This window comes from Sus scrofa, chromosome 13 (genome assembly GCF_054392235.1).
Source record: "Sus scrofa isolate SSC_HxYL_T2T_F1_AM1 chromosome 13, Sscrofa_HxYL_maternal_Yorkshire_Landrace_v2.0, whole genome shotgun sequence".
In the NCBI taxonomy this organism is placed as follows: Eukaryota; Metazoa; Chordata; class Mammalia; order Artiodactyla; family Suidae; genus Sus; species Sus scrofa.
Window position 1 is genome coordinate 145447427 of NC_139395.1, and position 26934 is coordinate 145474360.

General features: G+C 36.7%; 1 protein-coding gene across 9 annotated transcripts in view; it reads left to right on the forward strand.

Annotated features, from left to right (window-relative positions):
- The window catches only part of OPA1 (OPA1 mitochondrial dynamin like GTPase), a 93263-nt gene extending 66905 nt beyond the window's left edge, over positions 1-26358 (forward strand). For 5 of the 9 annotated variants that reach the window (XM_084987528.1, XM_021070063.2, XM_021070065.2 and 2 more), the window contains 3 exons: positions 233-343; positions 20312-20386; positions 23100-26358. In XM_084987528.1, coding sequence (XP_084843654.1) covers positions 233-343; positions 20312-20376 — 176 coding nt within the window. In that variant the 3' untranslated portion in view covers positions 20377-20386; positions 23100-26358. Of the gene's footprint in view, positions 1-232; positions 344-20311; positions 20387-20512 lie in introns of all 9 variants that reach the window. The other 4 variants (XM_084987524.1, XM_084987526.1, XM_084987525.1 and 1 more) reach the window with 2 other exon arrangements.
- Positions 26359-26934: the final 576 nt, after the last annotated feature.

The window sequence follows — 26934 nt, forward strand, 5'->3', positions numbered from 1 at the left end:
GGGCTTAAGAGTGGGACATTCTCTGAGAATATGTATTACTTTCATGACGATAAAAGTACTGTGTAACAGGTAGACATTCTCTCCCTATAACTCTGAGAAGCCTAAACTTAACAGTTGATTGATCATGATGAGAGAAATAGTAACTTACTCTTCATATATTGTTAATTTTGTCATCCTTGTGCATTCATGAAAACAGTGCATCTCATATTTTTTTTTATTTGGCTTTAAACAGTTAGGCGATTAGAGAAAAATGTTAAAGAAGTATTGGAAGATTTTGCTGAAGATAGTGAGAAGAAGGTAAAATTGCTCACTGGTAAACGAGTTCAGCTGGCCGAAGACCTCAGTAAGTAGTTCTCCCTACCCTCTACCTACTGTCCATATATTTCTCTATTTCATCTCAAACCTAAAGTATAGACAAAGAACTTTTTCCCCTGAACTCTTTGAAAGTTGTTGACATGAAGCTCCGTCAGTTCCAAGTACTTTAATGTGTGCTTTTTAGAAACAAGGATTTTCTCCTAGCAACCATCAAAATCATGATGTCAACACTGATAAATTATTGCATCTAATTTTCAGACTTCATTCAAGTTTCACCTGTTGTCCTAATATTGTCCTTCCATGTAACAAGATGTTCCATGCTTATCTTGTGCTTTTCCTGACCCAGCATCCCTTTTTTGGAGAATGATAATAAGAAATCAACAGCTAGGAACTCGATAGGTTTATTGTTACTGGAATATTTCTGTTCCAAACCCTCTCAGTGGAGCCAGGGAACAAATATTGTGTGTTTGTGTGTGTGTGTGCATTCAAGCAGGCGGGCGGGCGTGCACATGCACATGGGTGTGCACACATGCATCCACATATATTTACATTTACATTCCTAATCATAAGTATAAATATAAGTTGACACCACTACTTCCCGTTTTAATATGATGATACTGAGTTCATTCTAATTTTCTCCTTTTCTGTATTTGTAATTGCTTTTCTGGTAGTGAGAAATCTGGAGATCAGAGATAGATCAGTCCTCTTATATGTAACCAAATACCATCTCCCTCGTTGCACAGATAACTTTCTCACCGGGCTTGGGTTCTTATCACCCGACCCCAGACTGCCAGCACAGTGCCTCACCTGTGCACTCCCTTTCCACCTCATCTAGGTTTTGACTTTCCTTGTGGAGTCCTTTTCACTGAGCTCCTGTTCTGACACTGCCAGGCATCTCTCCCTCTCACCTTCCTGTTCTCTACCCCACTGCACAAGGACTCTTCCTCACCTGAAGCCCCACCACGCATTTATAGACACACCACTTGCATCCTGCTCATGTTCCAACACCTGCACTAACTGCTCTCCTGTATGAATCCTCTCCTCTCTACGGAGCAGGCCACCAACACCCCCATGTGGATTCCCTCTTAAACCTGGTCCAGCTTTAACACCTATACCAGGCCAGTGTGGCTCCCCACACTCAGCCCCCCAACATAGCTGGGGCTTATTAGTCACATTCTCACTTTCTCTTTGGGGGTGGAGGGAGAGAAGGGTATTTGGCTCTTTTTGAATGCTAGTAAATTCCTAGCTTTAAGATGTTTAGGTTGCACATTAAAATTTATTTAGATACTCGACAATCCAAGGAAACCAGTGAAAGATTAATATTGTTAAATAAAAATAAAAAATACTAGTTTAGTCCTTCTGTTTGAGTTTACCTTGTTACAAGTTTCCCTTACTTCTACTTCATGAAACAGTATTTTTCCTTTTAATATATAAATTTATCATCTATGAGTTTTCTGATATCCAAAAGATAACACATGCTCAGCAGAAAGCAGTTCTTCAAATTTGAGAACAGTTTCTAAGCTGAATATTTGGCACTACAGTATAATCACCAAAACATCCAAGAAAAACCAGGCAGAGTTTTTCTGTCTTTTGCCCTGAGCCTGAGCAGTATGTTCTCTTCCACTACTGCTCTCTCCTCCTCCCTGCTTATCTCAGCTTCTCATTTCTTTTTCTTGTCCTTTTCTTTCTTTCATCTTTTATTTTGTTGTGAGCCACACAGGAAGTCCTAATCTTTTATTTTGAAACATCTCTCACTTTAACTTTTATTTCCATCTTCTCTTGCTTTTCTTTTAAGTGTTTTCATACCACTTTGACAGGGTAGTTAAATTTATGTTGATTCATAGAAGGTCTGTGTTTAAATCTGAACTTGCATGTACCAGTCATGTAATCTTGGGCAGGGTATCTCCTCAGCCGTACCTTGTTTGGAGTAACAACTACTATGATAGTTATTTCACAGGGTTGTTAGGAGAATTGATTCACAAAACACTTAGAAGTTTCTGATTCATAATTTTGCTCTAAATTAGTACTGTTACAGGAAAACATGTGTCACTGTCATCCCTCAGGATGTAATTATCAGACAGTGAACTGCTTTCATGTGCTTTACCAGTATGTACGTTTTAAGTGATTAAAAAATTATGTCTATTCTTATCTTTTATAATAGATCCTTGTGTAACCCCATGATTCTCCACTCCTAATCTGATTATTTAAAGAAAGTGTATTGCTAACACAATAAGTCAAATCTTATGTTCTCTTGCTTGTTTTCCCAAGGAAGTACTCATATGACTACCTTGAAATGATTTACTGCTTTTTTGTGTATATATGTAATTATGGTTGTGTTAATATACCAAATAATGTCCTTAGAAGCAAGTGTTTGACCAATGACTCAGCTTCAATAGTCACGCTAAAGGAGAGGAGCCATGATTTTGTCCATTAGTTGAAAAAGAATCTTGAGAATACTTTTTCTTGTTTATTTTCAGTCTCACACTTGGGAATATGGTCATGGGTACGTTCAGCCAGAAAACTTTGAAAGTTTAACAGTTGCTACTGTATTACACAGATCAAAATTCCTAGTATAGCATATCCAATTAGAATATGGAATTAATGGAATGTAGAGGAAGGGGGGAGTCAGGTTTTTGTCTTTGTTTTTGTTTTTTACTACAGCGTCAGAATAGTACAGGGTAGAGTATTATAGATAGAGATTGGTAGAAGTTTGATGTAGCCTGAATTTTGCTGGTTGTAAATGTCCCCAATTTTAAATCATTTTACCACTTTACCTTGGAGATTCATCAGCTGATTGTTCTTTAAGATGAGTACGTACGAAGTAGTGCAGTTTTCGCTCATATCCTGGAGAAAATAGTCTGTGAAACTATTGAAATGAAGCCATAAAGCTTGAGTTAGGAAAGATGAGAGGTATGAAAGAAGAACTTGCCACTGGTGGTCCTAGGAGGCTCGTAGGATGAGGAGTCACACGAGGAACCAGGACTCTGGAGATGCTATGGATTCCATAGATGGAGAGGGAATGGTCAGGAGGATCCTGGGGCATCTTAGGATGCACGAGGTAAGGCAGTAGGATGATGATAATGGGGACAAGATACAGAAGCCGGCATGCAGAGGCTCCTTCCTGCTGGCCAAAACTAGGACAATTTGGGCATTGTCCTAGGAATTAAAGGAGCATTACCAATCATTTATATTTTTCCCTTCTTATTTTACAATTACTTCTTTTTCATTTTTGTATCACAACGTGAAAGTTTTTATGAATGTGAATTAATATTTGAATAAATTCCTGTGCCAGGTATTTGGTTATGTGTTTAACTTGCATTCTCAGAGATACAGTCATTGTTCTCATTTTACAGATAAAGAAATGGAGGCCTAAGACACACACACATAGTAAGTGGTAACGCCAAGATTCGAACCCAATTCTTTTAACTACTGTGCTGAACTAATTGAGAAAATAGCCCAAGGTGTTGGAAAATATAATGATATAAAATGATATATAATGATATAAAATTTGCAAGCTTCGTAGTTAACAGTGTCCTTTACAGAGTGGGTCAGAAAGACATTTGTGTTAGTGATGATAATCGCCACAATTGTGATCCTCCTGTGTACCCCTCACACTACAAAAAGCTTTGCAGGTTTAACTTTCAAACAGTATGAAAACTTTGACAAATGGGAGCATCTGGCTAAGAGAACACTAAAGTATATAAATGAAGCCACTGAACAGATTGAAGGAAAATAATTTTCTTTATATAATTTGTAAATCTATCTGGAAGTACGTCCAGTCAAACTCTGCCATAGTTAAGTAGTATCTGCGTTACCCAAAATTCAGACAGAGCTTTTAGTGTTTGTACTTAGAGATTTAAGGTCCAGCTCTAATACATACAGACTCTGTAGTTGAGCATAATGGTTGTTCCTCTATGTTGAGGCTTTTCGTTGAGCTGGTCTGAGAGTATTGAAATGTTTTATAATAGGCTTCAGTGTATTTCTTCATATTCCTTGTACTTTCCATGGGGAGAAGCTATATGCTTCATTCAAAACTGATTATTTCATATTTACATCCCATTTACTAATGAAATATGAAGATAGTGATAAACTCCTTTACGTGGGCTACCATTGCATGAGCTTATTTTAATGATTTAGTTTGATGTCCTTAATGTTAAAAACAGTACAGCTTAAAGAGGCTGGTAAATTGGAATTTTCCAATATCCCCAGCTTTTTTTTCTCCCGCAGTTAATTTGCTCTGCTGACTCCCTACACGAGGTGGCAACAGCTGGCCTTTTTACTAGAGCTCCGGGGATTAGAGAGCAGAGTCACAGCAGCGTGCTCGGCCTCTTGCCTCTGTTGACTGTTCTTTATTGTTTGATGCCTGAGCATCTCCCGGACAGCGAGCAATTGTTTCTTGAAACCTAAAGTTTGTTTCTCTTGGGAGCATTCAAGGCTGGGGGTTTGTCTTTGTGTCTCCTCACTTTCCCAGTCTCCTCTTATCCTCCATCCTGTGCTTTCTCTTGATAATTAAAATGGAGTAAAGATACAAGCTTTGTATCTTAGTACACAGGAGATTCAATTTTGATGACAAAAACTTAGAAATATAGACAACAGGTAGAAGTATGTTTTTCCTCTGTTACCACATAGTCAGTAATTTATTTTTATAATGAAAGTATTTTTCTTCATAATTAATGTACTAGTGCATTTTTGAAAACTTGGCAATAAAAGGAGAGCAGCAGCAGAATGAACCGGTACTGCCATTTTAAAACCTAAGATCAGAAGAGAAATGCACCTGAGCTGCTTAGGTTTAAGAAGATCCTTTCATTTTCTTTGAAATATAATTCTAATTTTATAAGATAGTTAAGAAAGATCTTCATGCTGTGTTAAAACTTGAATAAAAAGTAGTCAGAAAATATCTAGATTAATGCTCCAGCAAGAATAATTTTGTTGTTCTTCATCTAGAAAAGAAAACTATCAAGATACTCTTGAATTTCCATTGGTTACTCCAGATAAACTTCTTCCATAACTGCAGAATCCTTAAGGGCCTTTATGGATAAGAATAATGGCCACAAAGAGTGTGAGACTGAAAATCATCCTAAAAAGATTACTGTGCTCAGAATCTGGTACTTAAAATGATAGAAAGGGCAGTTGTCTGTTTAAAACTACTGTTCCAGAGGAAGGGCTCTGGCATGCATATTTTGACAAGTGTCATAGTGATTCTTGCCACAGACCACTGCCACCCACTCTCCTGCCCCCAAACCAGTACTCTAGCAAGTTCTTCCTGTTTACAGCAATACAGTCTGTCATTTTATTCATTGGGATAAAATTGGCGTTTATCTTTTAGTAGAGTCTATTAAATCATGTGACTATTGAAAATTTGTTATTTGAACTCTATCTATAGTAGCATGTTCATCTTGTTTCCGTATCTATAACCAAAAAAAAAAAAAAAAAAAAAAAAGAATTTTAAAGGGACTTAATGGAGGAAAAGGTAGCATTGGCTTCTAGAATTCTAGGTACTTAGGCAACTGTAAAAACCATAAGCCCTGTGGCATCATTTATATCTAAGTACTGTTATTATGGTTTTTTGCCCAATAAATACAGGACCTCAATACTGCTTCATCATCTCTCCTAGCTTCTAGTACATTTCTACACAGTTTTTTCCCTTTGTGTCTTTTTTCATATGTCTCTCACTGTGCCTTCCATATCATTATCTCTTGGCCCTCAACTAGTGCTTTTCTTCCTCCCTGCTTATTTACCTTCCTTCAGTGGTTAAGAACCTTACTGAGGTACTGCAGACAGCTGTAGACCAACCAAAATAACCAATTTAAGAAGAAAAATTGTTTTTGTGCCTATTGTGTCTGTTCTGCCAAAGTGATTTGATTCTTTCATGAATTATCATACTTTGTATGCCATATATTGTATGTGTTCACGGAATATATGGTCATGATGTTTTATACAGACTCTTTGTTGTTAGCCCCCTTCTCTTGACGTAGTGAAGAGGGAGAAGGGAGCTTTCTCATCCTCTTCCACTCTGTCATGCCAGAAAGCTACCATCTCACTCCTCTTGTAGAGTAGCTTGCGTTTGCTGCAGTCACCCATCTACCCACACATTCCTTTGCTCACGTCTTGCAGTCTTGCTTTCATCCCTAGCAGCTCCACCTCGTTCTAGGTCACCAGTGATGTCCTAATCGCCCATCCACCCAGTTCACCAAAACGCTTTGTTTTAAGGTAATGTTTTAAAATGTTAGGAATTTTAAAACCAATTGCAATATTGTTATTCTCTCTGACATTCATGTACTTTTTGGAATGGTTAGGAGGAGCATGTTTGAAAAATGGAAAGATTGGAATCGTTCTTCACTACAGAATGAATAACTTCTATTTTATATTATCAGTGTTTGAGGTCTTTAAAGCATCTTCTCAGGGCAAAAGTGATTGAAATTTTAAATTCTGCCTTTGTGAAATGTTTTTCTTAGTAAGATGAAATTGACGAAGCAGCTAAGGAAGAGAGTGAAGGATTATTTTTACCTCGAGTCTGCAGAGATGAAGTAGACTCTGCCTTTGTGTCATACCCCAATAAAGGGAGGGAAGGAGAGTGAATTGACACAAAGAATAAAGTAATCCTCAGGGAGAGTCCTCTGTGTTAGAGAAGTAGTTATTTACACGCAGAATTCCACATGATGAGTCTGAGTTGTGTGCTTTCCAGGTTATTGATGAGAAAATTCAGACTCAAAATGGCACTTTTAGAATCAAGCACATTTTTCATGCCCTAAGTCTGTCTTTTAAAGACAGCCTTGAAGGATATTGATAAATTGGTACAAGATTAAAAGGGTATTTATTTACTTCTCTGTAATCTTATTCAGGCTACTGGTACTCAGTGCTTTACTAGCAAATATATTCTTTTTATTTTAAACTCACATTTTAACTGATTAAAAGTAAAAAAAAAATTATAGGAAAGGGCTCTTCAGTAATTTATGGATTGAGTTTTTCATTTATCATTTTAAAATAGGTTCTATTTATGTGTTATATATTTATAAGTATATGCTCATGTGTAAAAAAGCCAATGCACACATATATAGCTAGAAATTGGCTGTTTTTTCCGTTGTTATTAATGCTTACTACTCCCCAGTGAGAGTTTAGAAGGAAATAATACCTTTACATTCGGGATTAAACTTTGTTTTATTTTTTAATTATATCTTAAGTATTCTCATCATTCTAAGATGGGGAAAAAAATGGGATCTAGTCATTGAAAACTAAATCAAATCACAGAACAACCCATTGGCCTGTGAATCAGTATATTAAAAAATAAAAATAGACAAGATATGAATAAGTTCTTTAAAAAGAACTGTCTTGAAGGACAAATTGGTGTACACTGAACTGCTAACCTCTGTGAAAGAGAGTTCTCAGAATAGTTGGCAGGGCGTGTCGAGGGCAAAAGTTTTCATTTCTTTACCATTTTATGTGTTTCTAAACTATTTCTTTTCCCAAATAAGCGTAATTCAGAATTACCTTAGAAATCGTGTTCATAGAAATGATGAAGCTAATTCGTGATGTGATCAATCTTTAACTGAATATTTTCCTGAATAATCTCTTGGTGATTGTGACACCAAGAGACATTTTCATGGGCCACATAGTATCTGGTCACCGTCATATCATCCTTCCTGGTTGGGATTCACTTTGAATTCTTCTCATTTCCAGAAACGGCCTTTCTGTTATCTGTGAAGGAATTGAAACCTTTCTTGAATAAGTGAAGTTTTCAAGCTTGTGCAGCTCATTTAAGATAATAAATTTTCTCTGTCTCATTGTTACCTACCATATATGGAAATAGTCCATTTTAATTTCCCTTAGAAAAGTTCTTTCATCTCTTCCTTAGTTTTAGTAATCTGAGTTGTTGGCTATTTTTTATTCACTTCACTTAGGTCTTTTTTTCTGGGCCAGGGCATTCAAGCCTTTTCTTGGTCTCCCCTTTTATTGGCACCACTTCCTACCAGAACATTAGGTGTTTTTGTTTTAATCCTATAAAATTACAGAACTAGTGCATGTGCAGTGTGTAAAATTAGGAGATAGAGAAGGCAAATTTTTTTATGCTGTTGCCCCTCCCCAGAGATAACCGCTGTAACATTGTATTAACAAAATTTTTTTTTTTTTTTTTTGTCTTTTTGCTATTTCTTGGGCCACTCCCGCAGCATATGGAGGTTCCCAGGCTAGGGGTCTAATCGGAGCTGTAGCTGCCAGCCTGCGCCAGAGCCACAGCAACGTGGGATCCGAGCCGCATCTGCGACCTACACCACAGCTCACGGCAACGCCGGATCCTTAACCCACTGAGCAAGGGCAGGGACCGAACCCGAAATCTCATGGTTCCTAGTCGGATTCGTTAACCACTGCGCCACGATGGGAACTCCTGTATTAACAAAAATTTTAATGTGATCTTAGGGACATGATTTCTGTCACACTTCTGGAGCACATTTTTCATGAAGCAATCCTAGGTTGCTTCCTTTTACACCCAACACATCTTCAATTTGTTGTAATTACTCCTATTTCGTATCTATCAGAGTAGTCTAAATTTCTCTTCCTTTTCTTCATACAAACTTATTTCAAAAAGGTTCATTGAGAGGAGTAAGTAGCATTGATAAAAATAAAACCTATGGTACCCATTACTTTAAATAGGTCAGGTATTCCAGAGACTATATTGTAGCAAAACATGTACTAAAAATTTACTCTGCTTTTAAAGTTAATCCCCACCTGTATTCAGGACCCTGGCCCTTCCTCTCTGTTGCTTATGCCTTCATTATGTCTCTCCTTTCTTCAGAGATGCTCAGATCATTCCCATCTTAACAAAACTTTTGGATTGATTCTTCTCTGCACTCTAGCTACTTTTGATTCTCTTTTCTTAACTTTAATCTTTTATTCTCACTTCTGCTGAAGTTGGGTTTTTTGGAGATTGCTGACAATGAAGAAGGCAATGATCCAGGCACGCATTTCGGATTAGAAAGTATTCTCGTGTAATTGCGTCATTTGGTACTTTGGCATCCAAATCCTGCTTGAAACTCTATACATGTTCCTTAAATTTGTATAGTGCTTTACACTTTGCAGGGTATGTTATGTTTGCCCATGTTTGCCTTGTAAAGACATACTAGGCTTGTAAGGTTTTTGTTTTTTGTTTTTTGTTTTTAAGGGCAGCACCTGAGGCATATGTAAGTTCCCAGGCTAGGGGTTGAATTGGAGCTGCAGCTGCCTGCTGGCCGACACCACAGCCACAGCAACACAGGATCCAAGTCGCATCCGTGACCTACACCACAACTCACGGCAACGCCAGATACTTAACCCACTGAGCAAGGCCAGGGATCGAACCTGCATCTTCGTGAATACTGTTTGGGTTTGTTATCACTGAGCCACAACAGGAACTCCATTGGCTTCCTTTTTAATACTGTTTTCAGGAGTTCCTGTTGTGGCTCAGTGGTTAACAAACCCGACTAGGATCCATGAGGACATGGTGTGATCCCTTGCCTCACTCAGTGGATTGGGGGCCTGGCATTGCCATGAGTAAGCTGTGGTGTAGGTTGCAGTTGTGGCTCGGATGTGGCATTGCTGTGACTCTGGCATAGGCCAGCGGCTGAAGCTTTGATTGGATCCCTGGCCTGGGATCCTCCATGAGCTATGGGTGCACTCCTAGAAAAGACAATAGATAGATAGATAGACACACACACACATATCTATATACATATACATATATATGCGTCTCTCTCTCTCTCTCTCTCTCTCTATATATATATATATGTACATATATATATATATATACATATATATAATAGTTTTCAATGTGTTAGTTTTGGAGTCTGGTTAAACTGCTCATTAAATCTAGAATAATGCGGGTTTGTCTCCTAAAGACATATGTAATGGTTTCATTCTTCAAAAAAGATAACCCAGGTTTATAAATCTATGCATTCTTATTGCTATTTCAATCTTATGATTATTTCTTTTCTATAGAAAAAAAGAAATTGACATAATTTAAAGGTGGTTTTCTAAGTTAGTAAATACATGAAATTAAGTCTGACATTATTTCTATGTCTTTGAGGCTTATTCTGACTTATGGAACCAGCATCAGTAATGATACATCTTTATAGGGTTATAGTGAGAAGTAACTAAAAACTTATGAAATCAGCCTAACAAAAGAGGAATATCTGTTAATCCTGTGATAAGATTGATAAGACTTTGTCCTAATTCAGCACCTTATTTAAGAGACATATTTCGTCTTTGTTTTTCATCTCACTTAATTCATAATTTTATTAAAGTCTGCAATTTTTAATTCCATACTTTTTACTATAAACTTTTAGTTTGGTTCATAAATCAGAATTACATTCTCCATTCTTATATTATTTTCCTTTACTTTTAAAATTACATTAATGAGCTGTTTAAGAATCATTCTCATGATTCATTTGTCTGTTACGCCTCCTTTTGAAAGCTTCGGCACTGAAGGTCTTTTGACAAACCAATATTTATAACAGTTTGACAGCAGGATGAGGAACAGCGTTTGTCTTTGTAACAGCTTGAAGAAAGACCCTTTCCAGGACCCAGTCATGCAGTTACAATCTTGACCTCTTTCTTGTGCTGGGAACATACATACAGCAGCACCTCCCATGTGTTTTCTTGTCCCATTGACTGTCCATTCACTTCCCATCTGTTTTGCAGTCTTAAAGGAACAGAAGGGGCCCTCTTCTTATAAATCTGTCTTTGCAGGTGATAAATGATGTCCTGTCTCTTTAAGGACTGCCTGGGTGGTTTTCCTTTTCTTAAAATGTTTCCTTCCTAACAAAATTCAGAGTAAAATATGCTTTTAAGAATAAGAGAAAATAGAAAAGGAAAAAAAATGATGGATTGTTTTAAAACCTTCTTAATTGTTTGGGACTGAATATTTTACTGGTCAGTCAGTAGGCTAATCCTCTTTTAGCTTTCCCAATTAATTACCTATATCATAGTTTTTAAATTTTTCTTTGAAATCAAAAAGGAATTTTTTTTTTTTTTTTTTTTTGATGGGTAAGAAGTAGATTTATTGCTAGAGTGTGGGCCATCTCAGAAGGCCAGAGGGGCCTGGAAGATACACATTCCATAGACAGAATGCGATCCCTCTCAAAAGGCAAGAAAGCGGCCCTGGGAGAAACACACTCTACAGATAGTGTGGACCATCCCAGAAGGCAAGAGGCGGAATTATTTTGAAATAGTGAACTTTTTAAAACTTTTTTTTTCCCACACCGGCAGCATACGGACGTTCCCAGGCTAGAGGTCAGATCAGAGCTACAGCTGCTGGCCTACATCACAGCCACAGCAATGCCAGATCCTTGACCCACTGAGCGAGGCCAGGGGTCCAACCCACAACCTCATGGTTCCTAGTCGTCGGATTCATTTCCTCTGCGCCACAGTGGGAACTCCAGGATCTATCTAACTTTTAGATTTAAAAAGACAATCATGAATCCCATAATAACGTATGATTTTTTTCTGTTGAAAATACTTTCAGTATAGTTATATATATAATTGAGTTTTCCAAGAATTGAGCAAAAATAAAAAATAATTTGTTTTTTCTCCTATGCAGAGATTATTCATAGGAGATTAAATGTGACAAATATTGCCCCCAAAAAATGTGCTTAAGTTACTGGTTTTAAAAGCATTACCAGTATAAGGAGACCATTTTTTAGATTATTATAGTATATCGAATAAATCAGCTGCCCAGTGGTACATCTTCTACAAACTAGCTTGTTTGTTAATTAATTCCCTCCTTTATCCCCAAAACAATTTGAGGCAGCTTGCAAAGATCTACCCTGTGCAAAAGGTAAAATACTTAAGTGAAGAAATTGGGGAGAAGCGAAGAGAAAATCCAGGCAAGTAAAGTAATGTGATACTTGGCAAGATTGGTGCTCGAGGGTTCTGTGTACTTTGCTGTAAGGAAGCTGCAGATTTAGCCTTGAGCTTCCTAGCAGCGTTATTGAACTCTGGTCCACTTGCCCTCTGTGCAGTAAAGCCAGTCAACTGATACCAGGTTGAAGTGAAGGAGAGTACAGCATTTATTGCAGGGTCCCTTTTGAACTTTTGCTCGAAAGACCTGAACTCCCTGATGCCTTTGAGGGAAGGGTTTTTAAAGGCCACAATTAGAGGTAAGGTTCACAGAGTGCCTGGTCAGCTCGTGGACATTTTCCTGACTGCTTGGTGGTGAGGTGACGTGGGTGATGCTTTAGGAATCTCAGTTAGCAACCTTCTGACTCCAGCCAGTCTGGGTCTACCTGCTTGTGGTCAGCATGTAGTCACCATCCTCCAGTGAGTTGGGTGGGTGTCTTCATTTTTGCAAAGCAGCTCAAAGATATGTGTCATATTGCAATCTGTATCCCTCCAGGAGGAACCAGAGTCCTGTGACTCTGTGGTTGTCATCACTAACTGCTTGAACCTGCTCTTTGGAACTCACGGAAGGTCAAACAAGAAGCAAGTGGGGAACCAGAGGCCTTGTACTTGGGGAACACCCCGAATGGTCCTACTCGGTTTCAGTCCCCCTTTTTCTTTGCTACTTCTCAATCTTAAGGAAGACAGGAACAGGACAAGACAGGGGATAAAGTTTTGGATAGAGAGGTTAATCATTAACTCCACAGGGGGACTCAGTTTCAGTAGCTGATGCATAGTGGGAAGCGTAGTTGATTACATGATTTATGGTGGCTATCAGACAACAAAGCAGATGCTTAGTTGAAGCATAGGTATTGCCAGTACACACCCCTGAGAGAAGTCATTAGTCCTCTAAAAGGAACACTGAGTAATGTGATACAGTGAATCAGATGGCCACACATAATCATGAATTGCATGGGGCTCTTTGTTGTAAGCCAATAACATAGGCAATTCTGGGCAAAAATCAAAATGATGCAGTGCAGATACTTAGCTATTTGGTTTGGCTTATCTAAAGATGAAATAAATATATTATCTAGAGAAACAGATAGATTATATATCCCCCACACAGTTTTCCATAAATGTGATTAAGACTTTTAGTAAGTACCAGGTAGCAGAAAGTTCATGATTTTACCCTGATTGACATTGACAAGCACCTGGAATGGTGCTGTTTTACTGGTTAGGGGCAGGTCCATAAGAATTAATAGTTAAGCTGAAATCAGGGTTGCCATCTACTTGTGAAAGTTTATGGGCCTAATTAATATAAAGGCTTGAGTATAAGGCTACCCTGTCTTCATCCATACTGAAGTCTTTTGGGGAATAGGCTTCAAAATATCTAAGTATTTTAAGAGGTTTTAATTATATTAGCCAAAAGGAGCCTGGTAGAAATGCTTATAGTTAAAAAGTTTTTTTTTTTTTAAAAGAAAAGCTTGTATCTGCAGGTCACTCTGAACTGTTTATGCATACATTCAGCTGATTAATAATTTACTTTACATACTTTCTTATGTCAACTTTCTAAATCATAGTGTTTTGGGGTTCGAAATAACAAATTTTTAAAATAATCATCTTTAAGTTTGGATTAAGTATTGGTTAAACCAGATAATAAGTGAATGAATGAATATTACATATTTATGGTTATCTATTACATATTACACTAGGCTGAGTGATTTTAAATGACAGACTTTTTTGTAAGTACATAATTCATACAAACAGTCCCACATTGATTCCTGGAAAGAACAATATAAAACTGATCTTTCTGAAATGAATTATGTAACCCTGTGAGTTACACAATGAATATTATCATTTGTGGTTACATGTTTTACCAGGAGCTTAACATCAAATAAAAAGATACTAAGGAACAAACAAAAGGCCACTAACAAGTTTTAAAAGATGCAATTAGGAGTTCCCATTGTGGCTCAGTGGTTAACGAATCCGACTAGGAACCATGAGGTTGCAGGTTTGATCCCTGGCCTCGCTCAGTGGGTTAAGGATCCGGCGTTGCCATGAGCTGTGGTGTAGGTCGCAGACTGCTCAGATCCCATGTTGCTGTAGCTGTGGTGTAGGCCAGCGGCTACAGCTCTGATTGGACCCCTAGCCTGGGAGTCTCCATACGCTGCAGGAGTGGCCCAAGAAATGGCAAAAAGACAAAAAAATAAATAAAAGATGCAATTAAAGCATATGGTCAGTTAGAATAGAATATATCAATCCTAAATTTTAAAGTAATATGGGCTTTGAATTTTGTTGGACAGATTCCCTCATTTTATAAATAAGAAACTAGGACTGTGACTTGTTTAGAGACATAAGGTTAAAGGAAAAACCAGGAGTAGAAACTTAGTTCTTCCGATCACATAATCGAATACCTGTTAATACATTATGATCTCATCTTTATAAAAATCAAATGGCATAACTACCCCATTGATGATTAGGGGAATTAGATCAAGGATTCCTAACATTTGTTTCATAAAACACGCCTTTCATTATTGTACACTCTTCTGAAGTCTGTGTCTTATAAGATTTGTCTATAATAAATACACTTATGTTTTTAACCTGAAATACAGAACTACAATTCCATTTTGTAATCAACCTAAATAAATAGGCTGTTGCAAGAGTGCATGTAATTCTAGCCCAAACAAAGATCTCCATTTGAACTTTCACAGACCTCTAGACATCTGGGACCCACCCAGCTTTGAAATTACTGCCCCAACCTCAAACAGCTTTCCAAAACGGTTAGGAGGTGACACCTCCATCTTCTGTAACAAGCAGAAGTGTACTGTTTGTCTTCATCAGTGAATCTGTTTAAAAATAATCATACCTATTTGTAGGAAAAAACTACAAGGCCAAGATTCAGAAGGAAAGTATTAGATTTCACTAGGTATTTTTGTATCTTTTTGGTTCTTTCAACTGTAAATGGTATACATCTTTTCTTGTGCTAAGTCTAAGATTTTAGCTGTAGTTTTGAGAAACTTGAATCTGGTCTCTCTTGTTCACCTTTTTTGGTTTGTTTTCTTTCCTTCTTTCTCTAAATGATGCCTTTAAATACTGAATTTCTAAAGAGCACTTACAGTGTGATTGTCTAATGAAAAGCAAGCCTGTTCAGGAATGACATATATGGCATAATAAGAAGTGTTCCTTAATTTTCAGTCCTTTAGTGACTTTCAGCTTTTTATAGCAAACTCTCACCTACAAGGTGTCCTCAAGCTTGGTTCAAAGTGTGTACCACTGCGTGTTATAAAACAGTTCTCTTAAAGTACATTTGGATCTTTGGATGTGTGGTTTGTTTAAAATACACTGCATTAATAAGTTTGCAGTTCATTTCTTCATGCTTTCTTTAAAAACATCAAAAGTTGTTAAAGGTTTATTTCAGTGCATGTGGTAGTGTTTTGTGTGTGATTCTTTGTTCCTGTTCTAAACTGTTATTAACCACTGAAGTGAACCTTCTCTCAGGTTTGGCCTTTTGGTATTCACAGTGTATTCAAAACCTAATTACAGATTAGTCTATATTTGAGGCTTTTAGAGCTAGTATCAGAAGACTCAAAAAGAAAATGAGAGTAGCAGTATCATTTCATGTGGAGATAAAGAGACCCAAAACATGAATGGTGTCAAGTCATCTGAAGAAAAGAAAAAAAGAAGGAACTTCATTCACTGAGACTGACGATCTATGAGTTGGGGATTATGGGAATATTCATGACTCCATCAAGAAGCACAATGAATTGATGTTTGAAATTGTTCATCTTTTAAGTAAACATTGGGTAAATGGAAAGTAGACTCAGTATTCACTACATGTGGAATTGGCTATTTCAGTGTAACAGAAATAGCAGTTTGTTAATCCCTTCCTGAGTTGGTTTATAAGAACTTGTAAGAATTCTCAAGCTATAAATATTTAATGCAAATATTTAATAGAGAAGCATTTGCTTTATAATTAGCATGCTAATCTATACACATTTTTCTGTGGGAAAGTAATTTCTAATGGCGAAAAAGTTAAATACAGAAAGATCTAGGGATTTGAAAATCTGTAATACTGGAACATTAATTTGGAAGGACAAGAAAGTAGAAAGTTTTAGTTGCTAATATTCCAGCTTAATTTTTTTTCAACTTTGATTTTTATGCATAATTCAGTTTTATGTGCAGTCAGATGACATAGTTAGTATACAGGACAGTGCTGGAAACTTATATCAGAATTTTAAATGAATGAATTCAAATATGGGAAATAATACTGCTTATTATTTATAGTATCGTTTCCTTACAAAGCATGAAATCAGTTTATTTCCCAAAGCTGTGCTTGTTGAGTGTTTGTGTGAATGTATGTGCACACATGTGTGTATGTGTGCAGGTGTAGTCAACATATTTTAGCCTTCTTAATAAAGTACAGTAATTAAGTTGAAGTTTTTCCTCTCTTCACTGTTACTGTGTTGTGAGACCTGCTCATTCTCTTTTGTGCGTGGCTCTGGTTCAGATGACCCACCAGCTTTCCTTGATCTTCATTGTCAGTAGTGTGTACCTTGCCCCCTGTTCTCAGGCTTTGCTGTAGTTCTTGTGGTTCTGGCTTAACATTCAGAAAGCCTGTCAACCTACAGCCCTCATTTCTGTGCCATACTTTGGAAACTTCATTTATCATTTATTGAGTGTATATAGTAGGTCGGATGCTGTTGTAAACCTTGAAGATGCTGGTCTTTTTTGGTCCACTTTCATACCTGTATGTTGTTCTCCAAGGTTTCCTCCAAGTGTGTGTAGATCTAGTCTCCTAAAAAGGTACGAGTACTCATCCAAGTATGACGGTGTAGTATATATTTTTTAAACAGTCCTATAGGCACAGAACTACTTAGGAGGTGCTCGATAGCTGTCTCATCAAAATGTCATATTTCACATAAAAGGTAAAACTTAAAACAAATGCACTTGAAATAATAGCATTAGTTTGTTACCATTCAGAGTCTGCATTTGGTAGCAGATCTAGTGTGTATTTCTGAATTAGAGGACTGTGGACAGAGCTAACTCTCTGGGCTTATTAATGTCCTCATCCTTGGCAGTGATACCTACAGGGTTAGATGAGGACCAAATGACATGTGAGATCCGAAATCACCCAAAACATAGATACTTACAGACTGAATGAGGTAAAAAGTAGGCAGGGAATGCTTCTGAAGGGCAGGGTATATCCTGTGTGTCCCATGTCACTCCATTAAGTACATTGTGTAAGTGAAGGAACAAAGGAAGAAATAAGTTTTTAAATTTAGTGTTAAAAGCTACATCTATCGCAAGTATTCTTTTTTCTTTTTAATATTTACCTCCATCCTCTTCTCCTCCCACCCCCCCATTACTTCCTAGTAACTTACAAATGTCCTTTTTGTCATATGTAAAGTTCTAGGTCATAAGGGTACAATGAATGTCCTGATATTCTCACTGTAAAATATTTTGTAAAAACAGCTCCTTAAAGGGAAATTTGGTATTTTCTAATTCTGTAGCCTTCATCTTAAAATTAGTTTGTTTTTGTTTTTTCTCTCATTTATAAAAACATTGGTTATCCCTAATTTTAGAATAATTTGAATTTGAACCAGATTCCACGGTTAGACACCTGCATCGGAATGGCTCTTGGTCTCCTTCATTACAAATAGATCTTGTTCTGAACAGTCTCTTGTGAGTGATGCTACCGTACCACCCACTCTCAGATAGTCTGTCCAGCTGAGCACAGAGGTCATTTATGGGGCAAAAGGATGGGTAGAGCTGGCCCTCCAGCTGTCTGATTGTATTCAGGTCACAGAGCAGATAGAACGTGATTTCCTTTCTTCATACACTGCAGTTTTCCCAAGTAGAAATAATTCTCAATGTAATGTTTAGAGATCTGCTAAGGCTCTATAAACATTTGTTTTTGATTTCCATGTTTTGTGCTATTTAAGGTAGATGATTTTTTAAAGACACCATTCATTTTCAAAATTCTAAGACAATTTATTTGTCTTTTCTTTTTTTTTTTTTTTTTTTTGTCTTTTCTAGGGCCATACCCGTGGCATATGGAGGTTTCCAGGCTAGGGGTCGAATCGGAGCTATAGTTGCAGCCTACGCCAGAGCCACAGCAACGCCAGATCCGAGCCATGTCTGCAAACTACACCACAGCTCATGGCAACGCCGGATCCTTAACCCACTGAGCCATGCCAAGGATCAAACCCACAACCTCATGGTTCCTAGTCGGATTCGTTAACCACTGAGCCAGGACGGGAGCTCCATGAGACAATTTAGAAAACTCTGTTTTACTCCGTATTCCTCACTCCCTCTTAAAAATTCCTTGATGACTTGTAGTATCTGGAGCTCTCTAAATACTCAGTGAAGAAAATAGGTGAACTGTTTCTAAGCAACTCGATGAAATCACTTTTGAAATAAGAATGTGGCCTTATTTTGAGAAAGGAAATGTTTACTGGTTTGACTGCTAGATAAAATACATATATATTTACACACAGACTACCAAAAAGTACAGAGTAAACTTCCAAGAGATAGTTTGGGAATATTTTTTCTAGTTTCTGTAGTTTATTTTTTTACATATGTAAGGAGTTAATGCTACCTTTATGATAATTGTTAAATCATATTTTCTCAAAAAATAGAACAGAGGAGATCCCCCTCCCCCAGCCTTTTTTTTTTTTTTTTTTTTTTTTTTTTTTTTTTTAGTGTGTGTTAGTCTCAGTCCTAATACCAAGAATTGGAAGTGCTAAATTACCGGGCAAAGAAGATAAAGACATTATGTTCTTTATATTCAACCATGGTAGGCTCTGTTGAGATCCTGCAATGCTAATAAGAGTTTATAAAAAAGGGTCATTCCTCTTTTTAATGGTTGTTCATCATAAATGCTGTCTCACCAGTAAAAAGGGATACTTAATCTTCAACTGCAAATTATTTATTTTTAAATGTAAAAGATATAAATCTTGAATATTAATGTATTTTATGTGGTTTTTCTTTAAGATAGGAAGTAGAATGCTTTGAAGTTTTGCACATCACCAGCTTTGAAACCTTTCGCTTCACTTTAATTGATATTTCTCACTAACATGTTAAACTGTGTTAACAGGACAAAAATATTTGTTATTATGCTTACTATAACCTGTATTATAAAATTTGAGTTGCACAATTAAGTTAGCAATAAATCACGACTTCAGTTTTTAATATTAGGAGATTGGCGTGTCCTTTGAATAGTTTATATTTTGATGGAAAATTTTTTTTTTTTTTTTTAATCTTTTTAGGGCTGAATCCACGGCATATGGAGGTTCCCAGGCTAGGGGTTGAATCGGAGCTGTAGCTACCAAACTACACCACAGCTCACAGCAACACCAGATCCTTAATGTGCTGAGCGAGGCCAGGGATCAGACCAGCATCCTCATGGATGCTAGTCAATTTTATTCCCGCTGAGCCACAACAGGAAATCCTTGATGTAAATTTTTATATTTCAGAGAAATTATCGATTTTATTTGAACATCTCTAAATATGAAAACCTCTAAAATCAAATAAAATTAAGTCTGTCTTCAGTGGCTCTGGCACTTTAAACTTTGCTCATTCACAGCAAGAAAAGTACATTTTTATATTTTAAAGTGTTATTGCCTTTTTCATGTTCATTGCAAATATTTCCTGCAATTTCCGTTGTCTTTTAATTTTAGGACATTTTCATGTATGCATTGTATGTTTTAATGTGGTCATACTGGTTAATCTTTTCCTTTGTTACTCTTCCTGTTAATTGATACCTACTTAGAAAGTCATTTCCCAGTTGAAGGCTAGTTCTTTATACTCACCTGTATTCTCTTCTAATTTTAAAAAATGGTGTCATTATATTTTCCTCTTTTCAGATATTGCTAACTGTGAGTCCTTGGTTAGAATCCAAAGTATCCAAGAACTTTTTAAAATTATATAATGTATTTATACTTGTATTTTTCTGTGTAAGAATCCGTAACTATGGATTAATGCTACAATCCATTTGAACTTTATTTGGATATAAGATGATGTGTGGTTCTAAGGTAATTTTTCCCATTTTCCCAAGTAGTTATAGTATCCCAGATTACTTATTTCCTATGATTTGTGACTTTGAAAAATAAATTAATTTTTAACTGTTTTATTATCTTTTTTGTCTCCACAGAGAAAGTTAGAGAAATTCAAGAAAAACTTGATGCTTTTATTGAAGCTCTTCATCAGGAGAAATAAATTGTAATAAGTAAGTAATTGTCCTTTTACTGCACTGGTACTGTCTACACACAAAATTTACCTTTTAATCTTATTTTAATAGTTTATCGTTCTACTTAGCTAGATTCAAGTTGCTCTTTTTTTTTTTTTTTTTTAGGGCTGCACCCGCAGCATATGGAAGTTCCCAGGCCAGGGATCGAATTGGAGCTACAGCTGCTGGCCTACACCACAGCCCCAGTAACTCGGGATCTGACCATGTCTGCAACCTACACCACAGCTCACGGCAGCACCGGATCCCCGACCCACTGAGTGTAGGCCAGGAATGGAACCCGCATCCTGATGGATACTAGTCAGATTTGTTTCCATTGTGCCACAATCGGAACTCCCCCTTAATCATAATTTTAATCTAAATAATTGAAAATGCTGGAATCTTTGAAACTAGATTCTAAATTTCATATTTATGATGTTCCTTTGAATGATTTGATTGCCTTTTGGCTAAATTAAAAATATCCTCTAGAACTCATTTTGAACAGAACAAAGGTGAATAAAGCTAAGGTACTTCAAAATATGCAGTGTGGCTCAGATTTTCTGCAGGTGAAGAGTTGAACTGTGGATATCATTATTTTATTCCTCATTGTTCATATTCAGTGGGTGATTATGTATATGTTAACTTGCAAAAGCTTTTTTTATTTGCCTTGACTAAAAATTTCAATAATTGTTCTTAGTCTTATTCTCCATGTTTAAAAACATTGAAATAGAAAACATTTTCCTTTTCTTTTCTTTTTTTTTGTCTTTTTGCCATTTCTTGGGACGCTGCCGCAGCATATGGAGGTTCCCAGGCTAGGGGTCTAATCGGAGCTGTAGCTGCCAGCCTACGCCAGAGCCAGAGCCGCGTCTGCGACCTACACCACAGCTCACCGCAATGCTGGATCGTTAACCCACTGCGTAAGGCCAAGGATTGAACCCTCAACATCATGGTTCCTAGTTGGATTCGTTAACCACTGCACCACGACGGGAACTCCAGAAAACATTTTTCTATTTAAACTAACTTAGCTGTAGAATTTAGGACTCTTCTGGATGTAAAGGCTCTTGTATAATTCTATAGTCTGGCAATATAAGCAGTTTCCAATAAAATATTGTCTATTTAATGACTTCCGTTAGTAGCATAGTTAATTATTGCCAAAGAATTACAATTAGTAAGTCTTTTGCTTTTAATGAAGAAGTTGAGAAAGGGAAAATGCTATAATTAAGACCTTATCATTTATTTAAAATATTTGATTAATTACTTTATCTCGGAGCCTTACCCTGTAGGCAGCCTGCAGCACAGTCAGAAGGGAAAGAATTAGTAACATGCAAGAGTCTTTCTCTGGCTACATTCTGTTCAGAAAAGGCCCTTAAATCAGGCTACCTACTTCATTGTAGGGACTATGTTTGCGAAAGCAGGCTGGGACATGAAGCACAGCTCAGACCAACATCATTTAGAATAGTATACCATCAATGCATGAGAGAAGAAGGAGTTAGAAAGCTTTAGAATAATGTTTTCTTACTTTATGTTTTTTTTTGTTGTTTTAAAGTATCTACCAGTGTAAATGTTTTATATAACTTCAGTGTGTGAAATTCTCTTTTAAAACCAAAAAGTGTTGCATCTTCCTTATCACCGTAATTACTCTCAGTAGTTGATGTTAGAAACATTTCAAAGTCTTGATTGATTTGGAGATTCTCTTCAACACGAGTTTACTTGATATTTTTGCTTAAAAATGTGTTTTTTCTTGGTGGGGGGAGTTGACAGAAACCCCATTAAAAATATAAAGTATGGAGTTCCTGTCATGGCTCAGCAGAAACCAACCCGACTAGTATCCATGAGGATGCAAGTTCGATCCCTGGCCTTGCTCAGTGGGTTAAGGTTCCGGCGTTGCCCTGAGCTGTGGTGGAGGTCGCAGACGCGGCTCGGATCCCACATTGCTGTGGCTGTGGCGTAGGCTGGCAGCTACAGCTCCAATTCGTCCCCTAGCCTGGGAACCTCCATATGCCACAGGTGTGGCCCTAAAAAATAATGTATGTTTTTGTCTTTTCAATAAAACAAAGAAGCCCAAAGGTAGCCAGTGCTTTACAAAATAGTCAGGGTCGCTTCCCTAAGCTGGTCAGTATGACATCTGGAGTTACCATTGCTGCTATGAACAGGCCTTTTCCTGTCCGCATGTCTGTTCCAAGTACAGGACAGGACAGTCCTGTGAGCCGGGTTGCATACAGGAAAACAGTCCCAACTTTCTTTGTTTCTACTCTCTAAGGCACTTCCCAACCCTTGATGTAGGGTTCTGTGAACTGTTAACAGATATCTATGAATTGGACAGATAGTCTATTTTGTACTCTGCAAATCCATTTAAAAGAATAAATCGGGCAAAATTGTAGCCTTACTTCGTTCTGACCATTTAATAAAAGTTACCAAGCATCTTAAAGAGTAGTTTCTCAGTGACAATTTTAAGATTCATGGAGCTCCTCAGTCTGATAGTTTTGAGTAACTAATTCTGATACTTGCTGAAGATGAATTCCAGTATTTTTTGATTCATATATCATGTTTGATGAAATTGTTATATTTTTATGGTGGATATGTTTAATAGAACTAGCAAACTTAGGCAGTTAAGCTTAAATATTTTTATGGCCATGCAAAATTTACCTAGAAACTTTTACATTTGTCTCCTCAGACCTAATAAATTTTTTAATAAAAATTCTGTTTATTTTTACAGAAACCTACTCATACTATAATCACCTCTGCATACATCTGAAGAAAGAAAACTCCAAAATCTTTTGTCCTGCCTTTTTTTTTCTTCTGCTATTCCACCTTTCTAAACATAAAATAAAGTCATGGAATATAAATAATTTATGCAGTGTGTTAGAGACACTTTAACCATCAGCTACCTTTTGAATGAAAGAACAATGCGAATGGCAGTAACATTCTATTTTATTTTATCAAAGTTGGGATGCTTTAAGTGGCATAGCCATTAGGCTCAGTCCTTGAAGATAAGACACTTGGCCTCCTTCTTGTTGTCTCAGCTAACTCATTAGCTGACATTACTTGATATCTGTTTATTTTCCAGAAAAAGAATGCTAGGTGTTGAAATAAAACTTAAGGCAATTTTCTAAAGGCTATCAATTGTATATCTATAGATGATGGTAACCTGCGGAGTTGTTGTCTGTATCTGTAATGTTCTAGATCCAGAAAATATCTGACATGATAATTCAGTTGATATTCATCAGGTGAAAGAAGTCGAGTGGAAACCCCCCCCCCCCCGCCCAGTAGGCAGTCCCATGTACATTCAGTGACAGATTTCAGCCCTTCGTTGACAATTTAGAGAAGTCAATAGCAGTTTACCTATTTGATTCAGTTAATGTTTTTGTACTCTCTCTATCCATTTGAATTTCATTCATTTTGGATGCTGTATACTTGAGCTAGGCTTTCTGCTAATGTTTTTTTTAACCTGTTGACAGAGCTATTGGATTGTGACACAGGATGGGGAAGATTAAGAATAATCAGTTGACTGATTTCATTTAGATGATTGTCAAACATTTCAGTAGACCTCAGGAGAAAGCTTTCTTTCATGACACTGTATTTTAAATAGAAGTTATTTCAGCAATTAGAATAATGTTCACCACCCCCAGTTCACTGAACATTTAAGAAAAATACAAAGTTTAATTAATTGCAGTTCAATTACAGTAATATCCTCACATTATTTTCATGTTTTTTATATAATTTTTTTATCAGCTAAAGAAATTTAAAACAAAGAAATAGGCCATCTTTGACTTTAAATATCTTTCTCGTTTAACTTTGCTCTTTGCTGCCCTTTCATTAAGCCTTTATTATTCTGATAAAAATGCCATTGCGCGACAGTTTATTTTACAGTTTTTTTAATTTTACAGTTTTCTCGGAATATGTTTTGGTAACAGTTTCCTTGCCAACCCCACATTTTTTTTTAATTTAACAACAGTGCAGCCTTTATTGTGAGCTCTATCAAGATCTGACACTTAGTATGCAAGGTTAAAAGATGTCACAAAATAGTTCAGAAATTGAGAGTTCAGAAAATAGTTGTTTTATACTGTTTGATAAGGAAAATAGATCCAGTTTTAGGTGGCTAGTAGCAGTGTATTTTATTTGGTAGCTGGGTGGTCAAGAACATTTCTTATGTCATTTAGGCTTAGGGATCGCTGCTGAATAGAAAGGGAGTAGAGCTTACCAATGTCCTGTCCAAAGCTTAGGCGTTCCTAACTTACTGGTTAACTCCCTCCAGCCAGTGCAGGCCAGTGGTAAACACCCTCACTGAAGCAGACATCCTACAATTATTCATGTTTTTGCGGTTATAAAATACAACCACTTTACAACTACAAATCTACTTCTAAAGGAAAAAAGAAATAGGCCCATATTTAACTCTCTGAGCTAAGGATAAGGAAAAATGCCCTCAGCTATAGTTCCACAGATTGTCCCCAAGCAAAAGGCTGATGTTAAATCAGTACTTTTGTTTCTAGGGCCGCTCTGGTGGCATATGGAGGTTCCCAGGCTAGGGGTCGAATCAGAGCTATAGCCACCGGCCTGCACCACAGCCACAGCAATGCCAGATCCAAGCCCCATCTGCTACCTACGCACAGCTCACCGAAGTGCTGTATCCTTAACCCACTGAGCGAGGTCAGGGATCGAACCCGCATCCTCATGGATTCTAGTTGGATTCATTACCCCAGAGCCACAATGAGAACTCCCTAAATCAGTACTTTTATCACATGCCTTTATGTAAACTTAAGAAAGAGCAATGGGGTATCTCCATTTCTTTGAGATCAGTGTTTGTAATTTAAATATATAAATAGATGGTAAAAATATTATTAGAAATACCATATTAGAATCCAGACATTTCCCATCCCTCTCCATAATACAACTCCTTTCATGGATTATGTATTTTTTCCCTTTATGGCTGATCTCATACTAAGCCCCTTGCCATAGCTAGGTATTTATTAAATGCAGATGTTATTAAAAGAAAAAATAAAGTTCAGATTCTCAACAGTAAACCCTGTGTGTTGCATCTGTAGTTCAGAAATTACAAATGATTCAAATGTAAACAAATCACTCTACAGAAGTATACAAATTAACAAATAAAAACATTCACTATACAGAAGTTAAATTCTAACTAGACCAGGAATCGTTTGTTCTTCATGTCAGAAACTGCAAATAATAGAGTGAACAAAGCTCTTTATGGAAGACTGAACAACTGTAAATAGATTATATCTAAAATTTACTTGGTCTAGGTATCAGTTAAATAAAAAAATCAGTCCATGTGGGCAAGACCCGATAGAAAACAAGTGGTTTCACGGTTGAACTATAGTTCAGTGGAGCTGTTGTTATAGGTGGAGCAATCTTAGTGGCTTATTTGTATTCTCTCTTCTTTTTATTGCCCCCCCCATCCTTTCCAGACTTCTTCCTGCAACAGACTCCTTCCCACAAGTAATTTAGCCTCCAGATGCAAATGACTAGTGTAAAAATGAGTAGGGAACATTGCAGAGAGAAATGCTTCCTAAGCTTATAATTAGGGAACTTTATATATGATGATAAGATTCAGAGTGTAAGTTTAAGAGGTAAATCCCTTAACTAGTCCATAATTTTATTTATTTTAGATGTATTTATCTGTGAAAAGAAATATGTTATTTTAGTTTTCCAATAAAGGGGATCAAAGTATTTTTTTTTTTTATTTCAGTTCTCTAAGCTGGTATTGCTATGGTTTCAGGATCTTTAACGGTATGGAAATGTGCTTACAAATAATGCTTACCTTTTGAATAATCATGACTTTGTGCTTAAATGTTTAAAGTTTAACCCTGTTTTTACTTGTGCACTATGAATGAACTTTGTATTATTTTTAAAGACCTTCACATTACATGTAGATGTTACTGCAATTTATATTTTGCCTGTGCTTGATCTAAGGTCATTTGTGTAGATGAGTGATTAAAGATACTAAAATCATGTGATAATTCTGTTATTGGAGAACATCTTTTAAGTTGTCTCTGTTTTAATGAAGAAGAAAGAGAAAGTATCTGTGCACCTAGGGTGATAATTTGACCCTCTAGTATAACCAAATTCATGGTCTAACAAGCCTCTTCACGTGGCTGTTTGAATACTTAAATTTCACGTACCTCACATTGCACAGTTGTAATTCCTGGTCTAACAATGCTCTTTTTTCATGTCTTGATATTTGTAAATACATTCTGATACTTTCTTTGTTAAAATATATTTTTAAATGATTTTAACTGCATTTCACTGCCATGGCCATCATTTTCATTAGTGATGCTAACATGCTCCGTCATACATGAGGCTTATTAAAAAGTCATCATTAAGGTCTCAGAACTGGAAGGAACCTTAAAGATCACTTAATTCCATCTACCACCTGATTATGAACTCCCATTTCTTATTTTATAATTCTTCCCAGAACTTTTTTTCATAAATGATGCTTATTAGAGATTTGGTGATCATTAGATGTGTCAAATAAGACAAGGCATAGGTGTGTCTTCTCCAGGACTCATGTGGTTGGCTAAAGTCAAAACCAGGAA